Genomic DNA, 18,259 nt, shown 5'->3' with positions numbered 1-18,259 from the left:
TGATCGGAAGAGGCAGTTGGGTGTTTCAACCCGGTAGACCTCCGAATCTGACAGAAAGTAGTATCCTTGATCGCTGTTGAGCAATCTGTTGCAGGCATATCGATGGACCACTGCTGTGGGTCTACCGTCCGACCGGGTGCGAGCCGAGTAACTATCTAAGCTATCAGCAAGCTTGCGCGGGTGGGTGGTATCATTCGGGATCGCACATCGGTCAAATCAGAAAGCTTCCGGCTCGCGCCAAATCGCCGTGATGCCCGCTTCGACACTCGTTTGGAGCGCGCAATAACTTGCTGCAAGTTCACTGTTGTCTCGTACCCATCCCCCCGTATCCGCACCCCACCACCGCGAAGAGGGGGTCTGGGGCAGTTGGATAGGCGCACCCCCCTGGCTTAAGCGCCCTACAAGCGCCAGAATGTAACGGTCACAGTAAGCTTCTGGTACCTAGAAATCATGCGATCTTTGATCGCTTTCCAAATCTGGTACTCACACCTAGCAGGTCGTGCTCGAGACTAGTAGACGCTACATTGTGGTCTGCCACAGAATCTTAAGTTTACTTGTTTCAAGCATCTTAGATAAGTCTCATATACTATATCCACCAGCAATTTAAGTATTTCATGAGACATACCCCTCCAGTAACATCATGAGGATGCCACAGATACTGAAAGGAGAAGTTGCAGCTTTCATCATGATGCTTTCCACATGATACTTTATTCGGTCATGAGCTTGCAGGCTGAGTTTAGCATAGATATTTTTTGTGTGGCCTTTAAAGTATTCCTACTGTGACCGTTACATTCTGGCGCTTGTAGGGCGCTTAAGCCAGGGGGGTGCGCCTATCCAACTGCCCCAGACCCCCTTTTCGCGGTGGTGGGGTGCGGATACGGGGGGATGGGTACGAGACAAGTTCACTGAGGCTGACTAGCTAAGGAAACACATTACAACTTGCTGGACACAATTTGACTGGGCTCTTTCTAGGGGCCCAAGCCGGTTGGCATGATGTTCAAAGCTATCCATGGTACGGAAGGGCTGTGTGGACTAGGGTGCAACCTCGGTCTGACGGATGCATTATTTGAGATGACCGGAAATCGTGATCGGATGACATTTCCGGCGCTACATATGTAGGCATCGCGCGCCGTAGATAGCTCCATTGATTTGTAGGATAGGAGAGACACGCCGAGTGACTGAAATGTTTGGATGCTAGGACGCATATCAATTCTGTCAGTCCCTACTTCCCCTCCCTTGTGGGAACGACGCCGGAAAGCCTGAACATCCTCGACGAACAGGATCAATGGGTGATTGGGTCCATCGCAATGCAAGCTTCCACTCATGGATCCTACTGGCCACTTTCTCCTATTTCGGAGTCACATATGCAGATTCATCTCCGAAACGCGTTGTCCGTGACGCGTGAATGACGGAGCACTTCGCCGAGTCGGTACAGTAATCGACGATGTAGACATGGCTCATCCTGCAAAACAGTTTTTAGGGCAAGATAAAGCGTAACACTCTTTTCGAACGCACCTCCAGAGGCTCCACTTGTGTAAAGGCCGTATGACCCGCCCAGATCGACCGAGCGGAGGTTCAGCATGGCTTTCAAACTGCGCCTTTGATACGCTCAGCTCAGGGTGAACTCCGAACGGATGTTCGCGCAGGATTTTGACTCACCACTAATGCATCGCCAATGCGCCTTCTCTGGTTCCCGCGGCGCTATGGCTGGCCATATGTCGGATGTTAGATCTGCAATTGAGTCTTTGCTGGGTGCATCCAAGTTCAGAGGCAGTCTGATCGCAGGGGACATGCAACGCGAATTGGGACATGTAGGCGACGGACTCGCCACGTCTCGGGGATGATTGAAGACAATGGACTGAGAGACTGTGGACATTGTCTGCGCCATTTCTTGTCGAGATATTGCACGGTTCTCCAACACGCGCACAGCGATCAACAGAGACGGGATAGCCTTGATACAATTCAGTTGCGTGAGATATCGAACATGGTATTATTCCAGAGGAAAGCTCACCTGCGTTTGTCCGAGAAAGGGCAGCAGCGACGTCTGCCATGAACTACCGGTCCCAAGAGCGATGAGCGTGAAGGTGGAAACCATAGCATACGGGAATGCAGATTCGATCAGGATGCCAGCGACAGAAAGGTAGGACACGTCTACACCACATTGACGGGCTGTGTAGCGCAGAAGCAGCAACTTGCAGATGATGAGTGCCGTGAGCACAACGTTGAACGCCAGAGATAGAGTCAGACATGTAAGTTCTGGGCCAGTGGGGATGCTTGCCCAGAGATTCATGCTCAGTGAAGCCAGATGCCTTGCGTAGTATGATCCGAAAACTGACAAGATGTGTAAGTTATATCATCATAGATCCAGTATGGCAGTTCCTACCAATAAGTGCCAGCAGAGCAGCGGTCGGCAGGAGGACGACCATGAGGCGTCTGTGAAAGATAACGCAGAACCTATAGAGCTGTTATTTATTTAGTGCACCCAAGAAAACGTCTGCTCATGACTTGACATACCAGCATGCCGTCCGATACCCAGTTCAAAAGCATATATCTACTCCGTCAGGATGAGACATAGAAATGATACAATGGCTAGCGATGCTTACATCACGGTGAGCGCCAGGATCATGGGCTGCGTCCGGTCTACTTTCTCAACGAGAACCCGAGAGAACTCCACACCGTCTCCGGTATTAAGGAACGCTGTGGTTTCCCAGACAAGATGGAGCGTGATGCCGACAGTAGCTAGACATGACACGACGCAGATGTATGCAAATAGAAGCCACTGCCGTCGGCCTGATGGGGATGGCCAGACATAATGCCGCAGTATTGTGAGAAACAATGCAACGTGGACACCTAGAAACGGATACTGCGTGAGTACGACACCGAGAGACGCGATGAGCATGCCGACCGTATGCGAACATTGAAAAGGCTACGCCAAGCATGTTGTAATACAGGATCTGGCCATCTGAGCTCAAGCTTGAGTCCACGGGTGATACTGGACGAGACATGGCAGGTATCGCGGATCATGCTAATGGCTCGACTCGACGGTCTTATAGTCCGCCTTACTCCTACAGGAGCACGTATCCTCTGGCTAGTACCCACGAGGACCTTACGAATATCCGGAAGCTGTATGAATCAATAGCACATGTCAACTATACTTGTATGTAGCGTGTTAGGCGCGCCACCTCGTCAAGCAACTGCAGCGCACAAAGCTCTGCTTCAACCCCACAAGGCGACACATCCAGCTGAGCTAATTGACTTTGTGGGATCGACGGGTACTTTTTAGACACCCGGTATGCATAACACGTACACAACGTATCAGCTGGCAAATATACCGATTACCTGTATTATGAACATTCATGCAGCGCTTCTTGCACAGCATCAGCTACTCGGCCTAGCCACATGTCTAATATAGCAAGTTGCATTGCCGCGTGTTCTCCGTCGAACACGGATCCACCTGAGTCTGCGATAGCGATAACCTTTACATCAGTCCACCGAGAAGAATGGAGCCGTCCATACCGTTATCCCAGGTCCTCAGCTGTCTCCGCAGAGGCTCCAATAACGTGTGTTCAACGTTCCTTAGATTGTCTGCATCCCGTAGCCCCGTCTATCAGAGAAGCTAGGGTATAAGTATAGCATGGAAGCCAGCTGTCGGAGAGCGTACCCGGTTCTGGACGTCCCGCAGTAGCCAGACATAGCAAAGCGCAAGGCACTCTACCAGGCGAAGGGGCTCTGCCGTATCCAAGAAGTCTTGCTGATCTAGCTGGTTCGCAGTATCGAACAGACTAGGTGGGTGCGGCTGCAGCAGGATGGGTCCGAGTGTGCGTAAGAGCAGGTGTGATGCAAACACGTTCCGACTGCTCTCTTCAGATCCGGCAGGCGCAGCTAACGCTTCAAGGAGGGCGTCTTTAACAAGGCCGATGGCGGCAACGCGCATCTGCGGTGCTGTATCTTCGTCCGTGAGGAGCTCGTGGAGGAGCTGGAGGCGGAGGGGCGACGGCGCGAGCGCGAGTATAGACGCGAGGAGGCGGAAGGTGTGATGGCGCGTCGCAGAGTCCGGGTGGACGCTGGCGAGAGAGGACAGGATGTGTGCGAGGGGAATGAGGAGATCAGGCGGGAAATCGGATGCTGGTGAGTAGGCGCGGAAGGGGACAATGGTGTCGATAAGCAGTGCGAGGACTTCATCGAGTGCATGATTCGTTTGTAGGGCCATCAGGATGACGGCGAAGAACGCAGTTAAAAGTGATGTGGTGAAGGTGTACGAGGGGGTGTGCGCGAGGAGGATGAGAGAACCTAGTGTAGGTTCTGCCTGCAATCGACTCGGCGTGAGGTGAAGATCTGCAATGGCAGTCTGAACCAGTTGATAAGGTTTCGTACAGCGGTATAAGCACACTGCACACCTGTAGTTCACGAGTAATGTCTTCAGATTGTGTGGAAGAGTCGCCATCAGAAAAGGGGACTACGAGTCTGGGAAATTGCCGCTGGAATGCCTGTTGCGCCAGATGAGAGTCGATGTTGTTTGCACATGCCTCTACGACCGTAGTGAGGAGAGAATACAGTACATCCTAAGACATCACTCTGTATGAGAGACATTTACTGTGACGAGCTGGTGGCACCTACAACGACGTTGTCATGCTCACTACTGTCATGACTAGATTCTGAGGCCATCCATCTATTGAGTATTGAGACGGTTCGCACAGTGGATGTTATCAGTTTTCGGTGGTCAGAAGGCATGGCGTCAGAGGCTGTATGTGACACGACTGATCCGAGCTCAGCGAAAAGCGGGCGTAGCACCTCACTTGGTGTTTGCTTTCTTCTCGGTAAGCGAGGGATCGCTGTAGCAAGGACAACAATGAGGACAGCAGACATCTTGGCAAGGAATGTAACACACCTAGAGAATAGACCATGAGGATGCAAGCTAGCTGCTGGAAGGGCGGAGCACTGTCCTGCTCGTCATCATATTGCTCTGATGATTGGCTCATCAATTCTATTGTCTCTACAACCTCTTGTGTAGCCATTACCACTTCCTTGGCGCTTGAACTCTCAGCCATCAAGCGTACGAGTCGTTCAGCATTCTCGTCGCGCGATGCGGCAAGGAGTGGTAACAAGGTTAATGGTTCCTATTGACAATAAGCATCATTCGATGGCTCGTGTTGCTAGGACATTACCAGAGATGCAATGCTATCGGATCGACATATCGCATCGTATGCTTGTTGAAGAGTACGTGGTGAATCTTCGTCACGGACAGCCGACGTTATCAAACTGTTCAGGGCTATGCTAAGATCCTGAATCCCGATGTCCTGAGTTAGTTACACTTCTGCCGCATGGATTGGTCTACCTCGTCAAGATGTCCATGTGGTAGATCGAGTATTTGGTGCAGCTTGAGTATACTATCTTCCGACATGTCCTGGATTCTCTCTAGAGATGCTGACCTAGATAGTTTGTGAGGTTCGCGGTGATGCTGAGATGTACCCGCCCCACGCGTCGGGGGGCGTGGGGACTCGGGATTGGCGCTTAAGCTCACATCTACACGAGATACCATCTCGGCGTTTGTCTCGGCTGATATGTGTAGTACTCGATTCTTGCAGTGCTTTGACGCGCCACTCCCGTATTAAATGCGTATATGTCTGCTGTTTCCGCAGCTTTTATAGGCTGCCAGATACTTCATCCTCATTGACTACCATTTCCAATCATTAAGGTCGATTGCTCCGACCGGGAGCTCGATGAGCATATCTGCGTTTCATTCTTGCTGCCACACGATCGTGTTTGCGGCTATACGTAAACACATACAAAACGTTCTATGGTAAGCTTCTAGCTGCTTAGCACTGTCAAGCACCTCCAGCTGATTGAAACATTGCTGTAAATAGATGTATGCAATGACTACCTAGAGTCTGCGCTCCTTACACGCGCTAAGAAAATGTGTTGACAACCTTGATTTAAATAGTGGCTGTACTGGGCCCCGGCAATAGCAACATTAATGCGTTCACCTAGAAGGGTCCCGACTCCGGTCCTCGTCGCTCCGGTTCAGTGAGGTCATGCCGAGGAAACATCTCCTCTGAAGAGCATAATTAGATAACTAGTGACACAGACAACTGTTTGGCCTAAGTATAAAGCATGTGTAGCCTATGGCGGTACTCACCATATCTTGAGCGCCGTTCCTCATGCTTTCCCAGCTGCCCACATGCATATTCGGGTCTCATCTTCGGCACACGCGACCCTTTGTCTTTGCTCGGCGAGGTCTTCGGATCTGTAGCATGCGTCGCTCGCAGACTGTTGGTATGCGATAGATGCAATAATAAATCATTCCGGTGCCTCAGAGGCCGCGCGCATCATCTACCGATGAACATTTGCCCTACCCAGCGAGAGCCGCATGCTCCCCAACGCACTGTGAACGCCCGAGGCACTCATGGCGAGACTAGGATTCAGCAACGGCAACAACGCACCAACCCAAACACGGAACCAACGCTAGGTCGGCACATCCTCTGCGACATAGCCTCAGTGACCTCCAGACGGGTCAGTGCCTGGTGTGCTCAAACCGAAGTCCCGACTTACCTTCCCCATTGCTCGTGGCTTCAGGTTCCTGACACCTGTGGCATCAAGGGCGAAGATTGTACCATAGTCGAGACAACAACGTGGCTGTACGACGGCTACAGCAGCACAGACATCACGTCGACCTCTCCGTAAGTTCTCGCGCACGCTGGTAACACGCTGTTCGTAATATCTATCCGCACCACTGAGGCACGAGTTCTCCGTGATACGGGGTTCCGGGTAAGTCCTGTGGACGATGGTTGTGGCATGAATTAATGCACATTGTTGTTGAAACGCGCTGACCCGCGCGGTCAGGAACGAGCTCGGGCGCGCGAGTAGCCGGGGGCCGGAGGCCCCTATCGTAGGATATAACGGCCCCGCGCGATGTACGTACCGCACGCGATTGTCCCTTACGGGCATCGCTACGCTCGTGGACAAACGCGGCCCCGCGCCGTTCGCACTGTTGTTCCAACAATTGTTACTCAGATATTACAGCGGCTAATTTTGAGCTGTTCACGTCATTTTTAAAGAATTATGAGGTCCAGTAGTTTGATGTTCCTTGCAATCCCCTAGACACTAGAGCTAACGAATCACGCCGCAGGCCAGTTGCGGCACCTCACTCCAGCATGTCCGAGTCCAGGCTGACGCCAGGTCCAGCCCATTTCCTTCAGCTCGTGCTTCTCGCAGTCGTCCTCTCTATCGCCGACGAGGGCGCATAAAACAACATTGACATTATACTATTACAGTATTGTAGCGCTGCATCTATGTGAGACTTAGCCTGTATGCATCTACATATAGTATTGTATGTCTTTGGATTACCAGATATAAGGTAGCAGTGAAGTTGGCACGCGTTAGACAGCAACGAGGATAAGCTACAGTATACATGAAGACATAAGCCCACTGGGATACATGGAGGCATCCTTGCACATATAAACCGGAGGAACGTGAAATAATAAGATAACCTGTAAAGCTAGCAATCAAAGAAGTAATAGGACACAAGCAGAGAAATGCAAGGGAGCCAACGAGCCAACTGACAGGCCGGACTGCAAGCTTCTCAGGCGCGCTCGAGGAGACGGCCTCTGTGATCCAGTCCGAATACTACCAACGTCACGGATATTAGCAAAGGCTCATGAAGGTGGAAATCATTGACATACAATTAGCCAATTCTCGGACGCTCAGGCCTATCACGAGCTCATCAGACAATCATCATAGCAAATAATCATTGAGAACGCACGTCCGAGCTTCTTCCCATTACCCTCGCCAAGACTCCCGTCAGCAAGGTTCTTCTTGCGTTCTTGCAGGGCGAGCACGCGGTCTTCAACAGTATCTGCAATGACGAGACGGTGGACATAAACGGGACGAGTTTGACCGAGACGATGGACTCGATCGAATGCTTGACTCTCCACAGCTTCGCTCCATCCGAGATCAAGCGAGATCACGCCTGTCGAGAACGTTGATTAGGCTTTGCTCCTGATGACAGGTGGCATAATACTCACGATTGGCCCGTGTAAGGTTAAGACCGACACCACCGCATTTCAGGCTGAGAACATCACGGGTCAGCACAATGGGGACGCTTGTTACGCATTTATGCACTCACCTCATTAGCATAATAGTGGCCTTGTCCTTCGCCATGAACACGCGTATAGCCTGGTCCCGCTTGCGACGGTTCATATCACCCTGATACCTGATTGTGATATACATTCAGAATCGAGCTTAATTGATGAAGGCGAGTTTACTCACTTGACGTGCAGGAAACCATTCTCAGTCAAGTAATCCGAGACAAGCTGCAAGCACTGAGTCCACTGGGATATGACAAGGGTCTGTCATAAATTTATGAGTAACACAATGGCAGCGGCGGTGTGTATAACCCACCTTCTCGTCTGGGTTCGATTCCGCCCAAGCCTTCAGGAATTCCATCATATGCTAATGGTATAAGTTGAGCGCGCAATCGTGATGAAGTAATGCTCGTGACAACTTACTTTCATCTTGGTGGAAGGCAAAAACCGCGGCATTAGCTTGACTTGCTCTGGAGGAATCTCAACGTCGGGCTTGGCGCCACAGATAACATCATCGTCGATGTCCATCTCATCGTCAGAGAGAATAATCGCACGACGCTTGCCCAAACGCTTCCTGAGAGCGAGACAGGCGTCCTTCTCTTCCTCATCTTCGTCGTCTTCTACAACGAAGTCGCTCAGGTCGTCATCCCCCTCTTCCTCCTCATCAGAGTCGTACGCACTCTTCTTCTGCAGCTTGCGCTTCCGGAAAGTACTACCCGGCTTCGGATGCTCGACCTCTGCGAAATCGTCGACCAGAACTGCCGAGGCGCCGCCTTCGATACTTCCATCTGCCCCATCCGCTGTCCCCAGGTCCTTGTCACTCGGTTCGAACGCACTTCGTGAAAAGAGCTTGTGTTTCACAAGAACGCCACGGCACGCAGGGCACGGTCGTTCGTCAAACTTGTACCGTGCTTGCTCGCCACCGTTCTCAACAGGCTCGGTGTTGAAGACGTTGTCTGCGGAGCTGTCAGCGTACTGATTCTTTAGGCGTTATAGGACACGTACTGATGCACTCCCTGCAGAAAATGTGCGCACAAGGCGTAACAATCGGGTCAGTGAATGTGTCGTAGCAGATGGGGCACTCTTCGTCGTCAATAGTCGCGTCAGGGGACTGTTAAACAGTCCATCAAATTTGAGCATGTTGACAGGATCCTACAGTCACATACCTCCTTCTCGGCTTCAATCCTCTGTAGGGCGATGTTCTTCATCTTCGTTTGTATAGACTCCACGAATTCGTCGGATACTAACTGGCGAGCACGACTGAGCTCATAACGTTTGTCATGATTGCCGTCATTGAGATCGGCGGCAGCGATGAAGGCTGCATTGTGCTCTTGAATTAGGCACGGATGCGAGCAAACCTGACGCAAGCGAAGCAGGAGAACAAGAACTGGGATCCAGGATCAGACCAGAGTTAACTGTTAAATTGTCACGACCGTACACACCTTGATGATAGTTTCTGTACGCTCAAACTCAATATCAGAGTATCAACATCACGTCAAAGCGACTTACTTGAGCACCGTTCCGGCCTTCAAGAATCTGTTGAAAATGGCCTGTGATTTCAATTCAACCTTGAAGCAGTATGTCAGAGTGTATTAGCTCGTGAAGATCAATCGGAGTATACCATCTTGTAAATGTCGCGCTCCTCGAGGGTGAACGTAAGTTTAGTCAAGATGACCTCCTTAAGCGGCAGCTCAATCAAGCGCTTCCCGTCCAACATCTGCCAGCCCACGTTAAGTTAATTGACGAAGGTCAGTAGATGCGGAAGCATGGCTCACCGAATCCTTCTTTCTGCGCAGCAGCATGGTCGCAAAGATCGCCTGCAAACGGGAGGTGGCAAGAACGGCTGATACGGCGTGAGCAATGACGATACGCCAAACAGGCCGCTAGGAACGTACGTTGTTTCCGCTCGAATCTGGAGATATGACCGTTGAAATCGTTCCAATCATACCAGGGGCGGATGCGCAGGAATCTAAGCAAACCGTATGCATCCGACAGGCCATTGATAATTGGGGTTCTGTGAAGGCGCTCCTTTCAACAACAGTGAAGCCAACGCATTGTGTCACAAAGCACCTACCCTGTAAGGCACCATCTATAGTTCGACTCTAGCTTGGTCACGGCACGAGAACCTCCTGTTTAGCAGACATGAGCTGGCTTATATGAAGCAAGGGCATAACGAATACGCACTGGTTCTTTTGTTTCTGATGTTTTGCGCTTCATCTAAGACGACGCGATACCACTAAGAGAACAAAATTAATGAACAGCTAGTGAGTATAAAGAGTGCAGGAACCTCACCTCTACCTGGAAAAGCAAGCCTACTGCTCAAACAAGGTAAATTGTACTGAATCAAAATGGGAGAAATTGATAAATGCAACGTACGTTCCTGTTTTTTCTTTTTCTTCGACTTCTCGTCTTCCGAGACGGATTCGATAAAGTTGTCACTCGTTCGCTTTTTCTTAGCCTTGCGCTTAGCTTCCCTCTCCTCGGCCTCGTCGTCAGGCCACTCAAGCGCCAGAGTCTACGGGACCGTAAGTTCCCGAAATGCCGTATTCGACTTACACCAGGCTAACACTAACCTGATATGTGGTCAAGACAATGTCGTATTGCATGAGGTCTCTCTTGTTCTTAGGTTTATTCGATCCTGTAGACGCGATATTATATACACGCTTAAACAATTAGAGAAAGAGGACATGCCATGGTAAATCAGACACTTCAAATTGCAGTCCGTCTTCATCTCAATCTCGAGCTGCCATTGGTCGAGGAGAGCAACAGGTGCGACAATCAAATTTGTCTTGCACAACGGATCTTGGGAACTGTTCGACACCATCACGGCGATCCTACAAAAGTCGACCATTAGCATGTTTGTCGGTATCGCATTACCCTGAGCACATACATTTGCACAGTCTACGTGCAACCAAAGACTTGTCAGATTTTGGCTGCAACTTGCAGAGTATATGCGCACCTTTCCCAAGCCCATCTCATCGCTCATGCAGCCACCTTTGTCGGAGCTCTTCTCTTTATCGAGCATCCAGGCAACGCCGATCGTCTGGTGGGGCATCAACGCAACCTGCATTCCTGGCAGAGGCTTGTATTGGCCATCGAGGCCAAGCTTCTCAAGAGCCTGGTCAACGTTGGCATTACCGTCAAACTGTTCGGCATTGCCAGCCGACACGAGAAATTTGTCAATACTAGCAGCATGGTCAATATATGCGTCATGAAAACCGAACATGAGACATACTCGTCTGCCTTGGCGACTGGACCAGCGAAGTTGTCACGCCCACGGCCGTAAAAATTGCCGTCCTCGTCATATCGGTCGTCCTCATTGAAATTGGGTAATGCCTTAGAAACTTCGAAATCGAAGTACAACGGCTCGTTCGGATATGTTCCTGCACTGTCAAGCCTCTCTTCTTCCGCGAATGCGTAAGGAGTTACGATCGAACTTCCGAACGAGCGAGCACTGTAAGATGGCGGAAGCTGGTTGCTCGAACCAGACGCAACAGGCTGAGTAAACGTATTGAGAATGATAGGATTCATATCTGCTATGACAAATGGAGGAGGGAGCTGGACATTCGAACCAGATGCAATGGGATGAGACACAGGTCTGCCCACCACGAAGGGTTTCGATTCGGTCTGGGTCGACGTGACTGAAGCGAGTGTGGCCGAAGGTATAGCGGCAGTGTACTCCTCTTTCAGCACCTGTAGGTTTGAAAGCTCGCTTGCAAATGTCGCCATCCTAGTGACATCCGAGTTGGTCCTGTTACGCTTGCGAGACAGATTGCCGTGCAGCCGTTCCAGGTTGCTGATCTGAACTTGGACTTCCTCAAGTTGAGACCGCACGTCTCCGACGATGGTAGAATTTTTCGTTGGTAATGCGGTTGAAACGCCAGTGTTGCCATTCACGATGGAGAGAGGCCTTTTGAACTCGTCTACTTTCGGTTTCTTGGCTGAATGCTGCATGTTATCTCTCATTGGCCCTTCGGATTTCGAGCTTCGTTTCTGTGCGAACGTGAGATCTATAGGCTCAACTTTGAAGGTATGTCTGGAAGACCCCGCAATGGTACGCCGCTGAAAAGATCCCTGAGAAGTATTCGCTAAGCTCGAAGATGGGGTGGAAAAGGAAGGCAAGCGCGCGTCAAGCAAGTCTAGCAGCTTTAAGCTCTGGGGGAAAGTGGTCGTGGCGCTCTTTGTGGACGGCTGAGGGTGGCAAAAGATCTCATCAACCAAGGACCACCACGTGAAGGAAATTAAAAGCACGGCATACAGAATCAGCTGCGGACCCTGCCCTGCTGGTGGCGGTGAGGCGGGTGCCCATGTTGCCACCCGAACTATATAACATGCGGATGGTCTATAGGAGAATATGGAGAATAGATGAAGCGAAGCGACGCGACGCGACCAATTTAATTATACGGGTGGCCGCGTTATTTGACTATATTTGGCTTTGGCGCGACCGCCTTATTTCCAATTGTGGTCAAAGCGCCTCCGCCACAAAGCGCGAACAAAGCTCTAAAGGCTTATGGCGAGTCCAGATATATTCATTGGACATAATTTCTGATCAGAAGCGCTCACCGGAGTAACCAGAATTTTTATGTGGGTGTCCCAATGTAATTCCTCGACCTGCGGATGGCAGATGCGCAGCATGGTGGCGCCACGCAAAAAGACCGGTGCCCCTGCAGATTACTGCTGGTCGAACGCTTTGGGGCTATTGTGGCTTTGGCAATAATAACAACAAGGCCAGCGTGCGGCGCTTCTCCAGACATGCCTGGCCGGCGAGTCTCATTCATTCACTGAGCCACCGGATGGCCAAAGTGCGGCTTATCCAGAGCCACGTAGGCTCTGCCATTGCCCGAGATGCTACGGGAGGCGGTGTCTGGTGAGAGCGCGACAAAATTGCTCCACCTCAATGCGGCGCTGGATATACAGTGCATCAACGGTATCCTACAACTGTATGTGCTTTACCTCAATGAGCTGCTCGCCTATTCGGATTAGTATACCAGGGACACACCTAGATAGTCCTGTCATGACGAGCCGGCGCCATCCTAGATAGCATTCCATATGCAGTGGCTCATCGGCTCATCGGAAGCATACCTCAACCTCCGGCGAATACACTACTGGATGACCTTGTGTCGAATCAATAGCCATCGATGGCATCGAGACACACATTAGCATTGGACGAGGTCGAGAGACAAAGCGCATGTCTTGCATGTATGCCTCATGGTCGTCCAGTTTTGTTATCACTGTACAACATTCGGATTCCAAGCATATCCGCGGCAATTCCCATCGGGAAGTTGATGACAGCACATCAAATCCAGATGGTCCATACAGCGGCCGTTACCATGCGGCGACGTGTAGCGCGTCCAGACGGCTACCTCCGCACCCCCATCACTGCTCCGGCGCGGGAATGAAGTCAATTAGGGCACTAAGAGCACTCTAATGACAGTCAATGGGGCCTGCAATGCCTCAAAAGTCGACAGGCCCGAGATAGACTGTATCTGCCTCATGTAACAGTATGTATGTGAAGGCTTAAGGTGTCTCATGTCGGAACATGTCAATGCGAACGTATTTATGATCGGCGAGATGCATTCGGTTAGATGGATGCGTCAAGACGAATGCCATTACGCTTAACCCTCACAGCACCTGACGATACCAAGATGAGCGCGAACATGTCCTTACCGCGATTGAGACACAACAATCGCAGCTTGGGGGTAAATTGATATGAGCATAATGATAGCTGACAATACACAGCACATGATGAGCGCATGATAGCTACAGACACGCAGGTCATATCAAGCAACATTTGGGAGGAAGATAGATGCACGAGAAGATCTTAGGATTGACGTAGAAATGGAAGCCTGGTGAAGAGGAGAGCTCGAGTGCCGATGAGCTAGGGTGTAGAGTGCGGGTCCACTGATCTTCAGAGTTGAAGGTGGGCGACGAGAGCCGTATTCTTCCCAGTCTCCGGGGACACCCTGCCCGCGATCCACGTCTTGAAAGCGCGGTCTGTGGCAATGGGACGCTCGCGCATCTTCCCGGCCTTCGCCCGAAAGGCTACTGAGAACCCCACCTTGGCCTGGACGCGGGCCAAGAACGCGTCGAGCTCAATGTCTTCGGGGACCTTGAACTTCCACAGGTCGTCCGTGGCCGGGACGGCGACCTTGATGATGATCTTCCCGTCCTTTGGCAGCCACTTCTGCCGATCCACGAGCTGCGACGATGGGCTGGTGATGAGGGCGTCGGACGAATACTGCGGCACGAAGTGGATCTTGGTGTTCTCGCCGGGTGGAACGTTCTCCTTCCCACCGGCACGACGTTGCTCGAAAAGATAGCCACTCTTCATCTTCTTGGGGATGTTGTGGATGGCCGAGAGGACCTTCTTGGGTGTTGCAGTGGTAGGACCAGGCATGATTGACAGCCGGAGCGAAAACGAGTGGAAAGCGTTGGGAAGCTACAGATGGAGACGGCGGCCGCGAAGTACGAGTACAATTTGAGGACGAGAAGCCGCCCGTTGTCATCCAGGAGGCTGACAAGCTCCAGTGACAAATAAGGCCGGAAGCATGCCGTGTAGGACGCCTCTGGGCATAATCGAAATGAACGTCGTGAGACGCCATTACAGCCATTTCCCTCATTTCCCATGAGCAGGGATGATCATCAGTCAACTCAGGCTGCTCAACATCCAATGACATTATGCTGGCATAAGATTGGTGACATCACAACTGTCGAGCAGGATAATCAGAAAACGGCGTTTCACAATGAGTCAAATCAGCAGAAGTGGGTACTTCTTCAGCTTTCCGTTCTAAGCCTGCGGCGCTGCACGGTTCCTTTCGCGCCATTTGGCCATAGTATACCAGCGCAGCGATGCAGGCTAGAGTGTCATAGAGGCGTAACCTCTCGACGTACATGAAGTGTCATCAAGTAACTACGAACGATTTGAAACAAGGCTTACCGTGATGAAATGGCTTCTTTGTAGAACACCTCTGAGAAGGTGAACACTAGCCCGAAAGCGGCAGTCCCATTATTCCAGTAATACTTACAAAGCGAGTGCCAGACCAAAGTGATCCGCCACATTTTGATGTAGGCCGTGTTCGTTTGCATCGCCATCTCCTCTTGCATGCAATTCGGATCTGTCGTCCACCGTGTATGAGCTCCAGGGCTTAATGCTTCGGACCGCCCACAGATGGCTTTCAGCAACAGGTGATTGCTACCTGAAGATCCTATGCTTGGATGTCTGAATTGCCTTGACAGACAACATCAGTGCTAGGATATCCTGAGCCCGCATGAACAGAGACGTGAGACAGTCAAAGCCAATGTCGTTCGTCTGCGTCAAGAGCAGAAAGCAACCTTTGCAGAAGAGTTGAGTCGTGGGAATACTGGGGAATGAGCCAGACCAGCGCCAAGGCACCGGTAAGTACTTGGACTCGAACCTCATCTAAATTGAAATTGCTGCTCAAGTCCCATTGCATTGTGTCCCCGTCGGACCAGAAATGCGCCCTCGTCACTTGCAAAAGAATATTCGCATGTGTTGTACTCCAGTCTTATGAGCCGTAAGTTGCGGCTGGCGCCGCAAACATAACTTGTTGTCTTGATGCCATGTAGCAATAACGGCATTTCTCGGGAAATGAACACGACTTTGGCTTCCGTGGCGCAGCAGACAAAGATATATCGGTACGTGACTTTGAATCTTAATTCTGATATCTGCTGAGCACAGATAAAAGCTCACTCAGGACAGCACTGCCTCGGAAGCCGCGATCTTATCCAGAGGTTCCAGTTTAATATGTCTGGTTGCTACCCAGAGCGCGTGTTGATAGAAGGGTTCCTTTCTCATAATCTACGCGCAAAGTGACCGCTTTATTCCCATGTCGAATGGGCGCCTGTACGGCACACTTCAGCAACTTGCACTTCGAGATGCCGCCTACAACCGCAGAAGCCCGCACAATGGGCGTTGTTCTCTGTGTTATTACAGGTGCCCATGACTACTATCAAATCCCTATCTCGCAAGACGGCATGATGTCAACATAGTTAAGATCTGAATGATGTGATCCCAAGGAAGGGCACGTCTGCCGTCGGTTGTCCTATGTAAGTACTACTCTAAAGACGAAAAGGGTTCACCACACCTTTCTCCGTTCTTTTTCGTCGTTTCGGTTGTCTTCCCACTCGGTCGGTCTTGTTCTCTGACGCAGGACGTACTTTCGCTTCGCAAGTTATGTTACTTGGTATCTCTGTTCGTGATGCCACCACTGTGACGGTCATTTATGGCACTTCTGAATCGGCGGGCATCAAGGTGAGTATCAGGGATTTAGCCACCCAGCACACTATGAAATCTGAACCCTACTTAGAGCCTGGTTGCTGCGGGTGCGCTGTCTGGTGTGGCTGTGATATGCTTGCTTGTGGTACGTCTGAGGTAATAGATAGTCGTTGATGGCGGAATTCACGCATATGTCTAGGTCATGCTTGTGCGGCCGCCGTGCTACCGCAATACCCATGTCATCCCGATCTTTCTGTCTTTGCTGTTCGCCAATATCCTGCAGGCCGTAGCCTCCATGATGGACGCGAGGTGGATCATCGATGGTGCCGTTAAAGGGGGAAATTTCTGCAGCGCACAGGGTGGTCTAAAGAACGGCGGTAACGTTGCTGCTGCACTGTGGTGAGCGCTACCTTCAGTTTAGCCTGTAAAGCTGCATTGACAATGTTGCAGGTCTTCAGTCTTATCTGTGCATGTCTTTATGCTGCTGTTCCTGCGCAAGGGTATGACCGACACTGTCTGTACTGCAATCGTCATCGTTGGCTGGGTTCTTGTGGGTGTGGTCGTTGCCGTTGGTCCTCTCGCAATTCAGACTGCGGCGAGAGGTGACTACTTTGGTGTCTCAGGCTATTGGTGCGCATCTCATTCCATTTGTGGTTCTCACACTGGAACGGTGTTCGTAGGTGCTGGATCACACACGACTATCCGGAGGAGCAGACATTTATGGAATATTTCTTCGTACGGTGCCTTGATCTCGGGGCCCGGTACGCATCACTGATCGTTCGGCTGTACAGGAGTTCCTCTCCGCTTCGTGCTCGATCATCCTCTACACGGCCATCGTGCTCCGAGTGCGCGGCAATCTGACCGTAGCGAACGGCAAATGGCGTCTACGGTTTGTGCCCAGGGGCGAGCGCTGGTTACTGGCAGTCAGCCGCGATTTCACCGACACGTGTATGATGAGCGTCGCTGCGCGCATGGTGTGGTAGGTCCGGTGATTTGTGTTCACACGTCATCACTGACTGCTCGGTGAAAACTACCAGGCATCCTGTGTGTGAAGCTGTCTAATTGTTCGATTGTTTCTCATTCAAAGTATAGGTGGCTTATACGGTGTGCCTACTACCGGTTACCCTAGCTCGTTTTATATCGTTTGGTGGTCGCGAGGTCCCGTTTTGGGCGACCGTCAGTTCGGATTTCATCTTCAATCTCCAAGGTTCGTGTTATTTACTCGAATTGTAATCGCCGAAGTGAGTTACATTGTGCCTGATTCAACAGGTCTCGTCAACGTACTCCTTGTCTTGTGCACCCGCCACCTCATACCTAACACGTCCTCGCTCCCCATGTTTACGCCGAGGAAGGTTATCGAAGAGTCCTCGCCAGAGGCATACGGCATAACGCCTTACGTTCTAACAAAGCCTCCTGAGCGAGACGTTGAGAAGGCTCTGCCAGAGCCTCCTAGCGATGACAATGGCATAAGTCTGTCAGACAATTTGGACGGAGACTTAGCAAGGCTGAGTTTGTCAACGACGGAAACCAGGCTGAGCATGGCGACGGTCGACACTGTCGACTCAACTGTCCCACTAGTCCAGAAGTTGAAGTGGATATCTTTCTCGTTTTGCCGGAAGTGAGACCGCCTTCCACTCTTTTTGCATTGTCGCCTTTGTGAGACACTGCTGCCTTGCTCAGTATGTACAGGATACTGATGTTGGCGAGTGGAGACTGTAATGAACCATTTTCACTCGTTCTTTTTTCGCTCATTTTATCTGACTTTCGTTACTTGTTTTGCCGGTGTATACATTTTGGCGCTGCGGCAGGATGTTATCTGACCGTACCTGTTGTGGCTGATTGCTATTTTGTAGACGATTTGTACTTTGGTGCGTCTGCATTATGCACCCTTGAAAGCGCTACGGACATGATTAACATACTGGACAGCGCATATTTATTCCTA

General features: G+C 51.0%; 5 protein-coding genes across 5 annotated transcripts; 1 reads left to right on the top strand and 4 right to left on the bottom strand.

Annotated features, from left to right (window-relative positions):
* Window positions 1-1,609: 1,609 nt before the first annotated feature.
* POSPLADRAFT_1055505 (hypothetical protein) lies at window positions 1,610-3,005 on the bottom strand (the record flags this gene model as incomplete). Its single annotated transcript, XM_024480649.1, has 6 exons — window positions 1,610-1,951; window positions 2,012-2,331; window positions 2,384-2,462; window positions 2,515-2,551; window positions 2,604-2,850; window positions 2,906-3,005. The coding sequence occupies 6 exons, from the start codon at window positions 3,003-3,005 to the stop codon at window positions 1,610-1,612; spliced, it is 1,125 nt and encodes a 374-aa protein (XP_024340238.1).
* Window positions 3,006-3,478: 473 nt separating this feature from the next.
* On the bottom strand, window positions 3,479-5,117 carry POSPLADRAFT_1139733 (hypothetical protein; the record flags this gene model as incomplete). Its single annotated transcript, XM_024485079.1, has 5 exons — window positions 3,479-3,604; window positions 3,662-4,348; window positions 4,398-4,562; window positions 4,618-4,866; window positions 4,902-5,117. Coding segments are annotated over 5 exons (1,443 nt in total), but the record flags the coding sequence as incomplete, so codon positions are not given.
* Window positions 5,118-7,641: 2,524 nt separating this feature from the next.
* Window positions 7,642-12,035, bottom strand: POSPLADRAFT_1045766 (hypothetical protein; the record flags this gene model as incomplete). Its single annotated transcript, XM_024478852.1, has 23 exons — window positions 7,642-7,706; window positions 7,760-7,966; window positions 8,022-8,065; window positions 8,123-8,209; window positions 8,266-8,345; window positions 8,398-8,448; window positions 8,505-9,037; window positions 9,087-9,192; window positions 9,248-9,468; window positions 9,522-9,523; window positions 9,591-9,649; window positions 9,703-9,798; window positions 9,857-9,924; window positions 9,977-10,095; window positions 10,156-10,210; window positions 10,266-10,317; window positions 10,374-10,399; window positions 10,458-10,596; window positions 10,655-10,719; window positions 10,773-10,915; window positions 10,972-10,982; window positions 11,041-11,266; window positions 11,317-12,035. The coding sequence occupies 23 exons, from the start codon at window positions 12,033-12,035 to the stop codon at window positions 7,642-7,644; spliced, it is 3,174 nt and encodes a 1,057-aa protein (XP_024340236.1).
* A 1,954-nt stretch (window positions 12,036-13,989) lies between these two features.
* Window positions 13,990-15,140, bottom strand: POSPLADRAFT_1045765 (hypothetical protein; the record flags this gene model as incomplete). Its single annotated transcript, XM_024478851.1, has 4 exons — window positions 13,990-14,520; window positions 14,973-14,991; window positions 15,019-15,064; window positions 15,107-15,140. The coding sequence occupies 4 exons, from the start codon at window positions 15,138-15,140 to the stop codon at window positions 13,990-13,992; spliced, it is 630 nt and encodes a 209-aa protein (XP_024340235.1).
* A 517-nt stretch (window positions 15,141-15,657) lies between these two features.
* POSPLADRAFT_1065702 (hypothetical protein) lies at window positions 15,658-18,103 on the top strand (the record flags this gene model as incomplete). The annotated part of the gene is made up of 9 exons (XM_024481985.1): window positions 15,658-15,737; window positions 16,167-16,353; window positions 16,409-16,462; window positions 16,517-16,716; window positions 16,768-17,078; window positions 17,164-17,206; window positions 17,301-17,361; window positions 17,410-17,524; window positions 17,587-18,103. 9 exons carry the CDS (start codon window positions 15,658-15,660, stop codon window positions 17,937-17,939), a joined length of 1,404 nt encoding a protein of 467 aa, XP_024340234.1. The 3' UTR covers window positions 17,940-18,103.
* Window positions 18,104-18,259: the final 156 nt, after the last annotated feature.

This window comes from Postia placenta, assembly GCF_002117355.1.
Source record: "Postia placenta MAD-698-R-SB12 unplaced genomic scaffold POSPLAscaffold_5, whole genome shotgun sequence".
NCBI classification, from domain to species: Eukaryota; Fungi; Basidiomycota; class Agaricomycetes; order Polyporales; family Adustoporiaceae; genus Rhodonia; species Rhodonia placenta.
The sequence above is the reverse complement of the archived record's forward strand: the minus strand, read 5'-3'. Positions and strand labels throughout refer to the sequence as shown.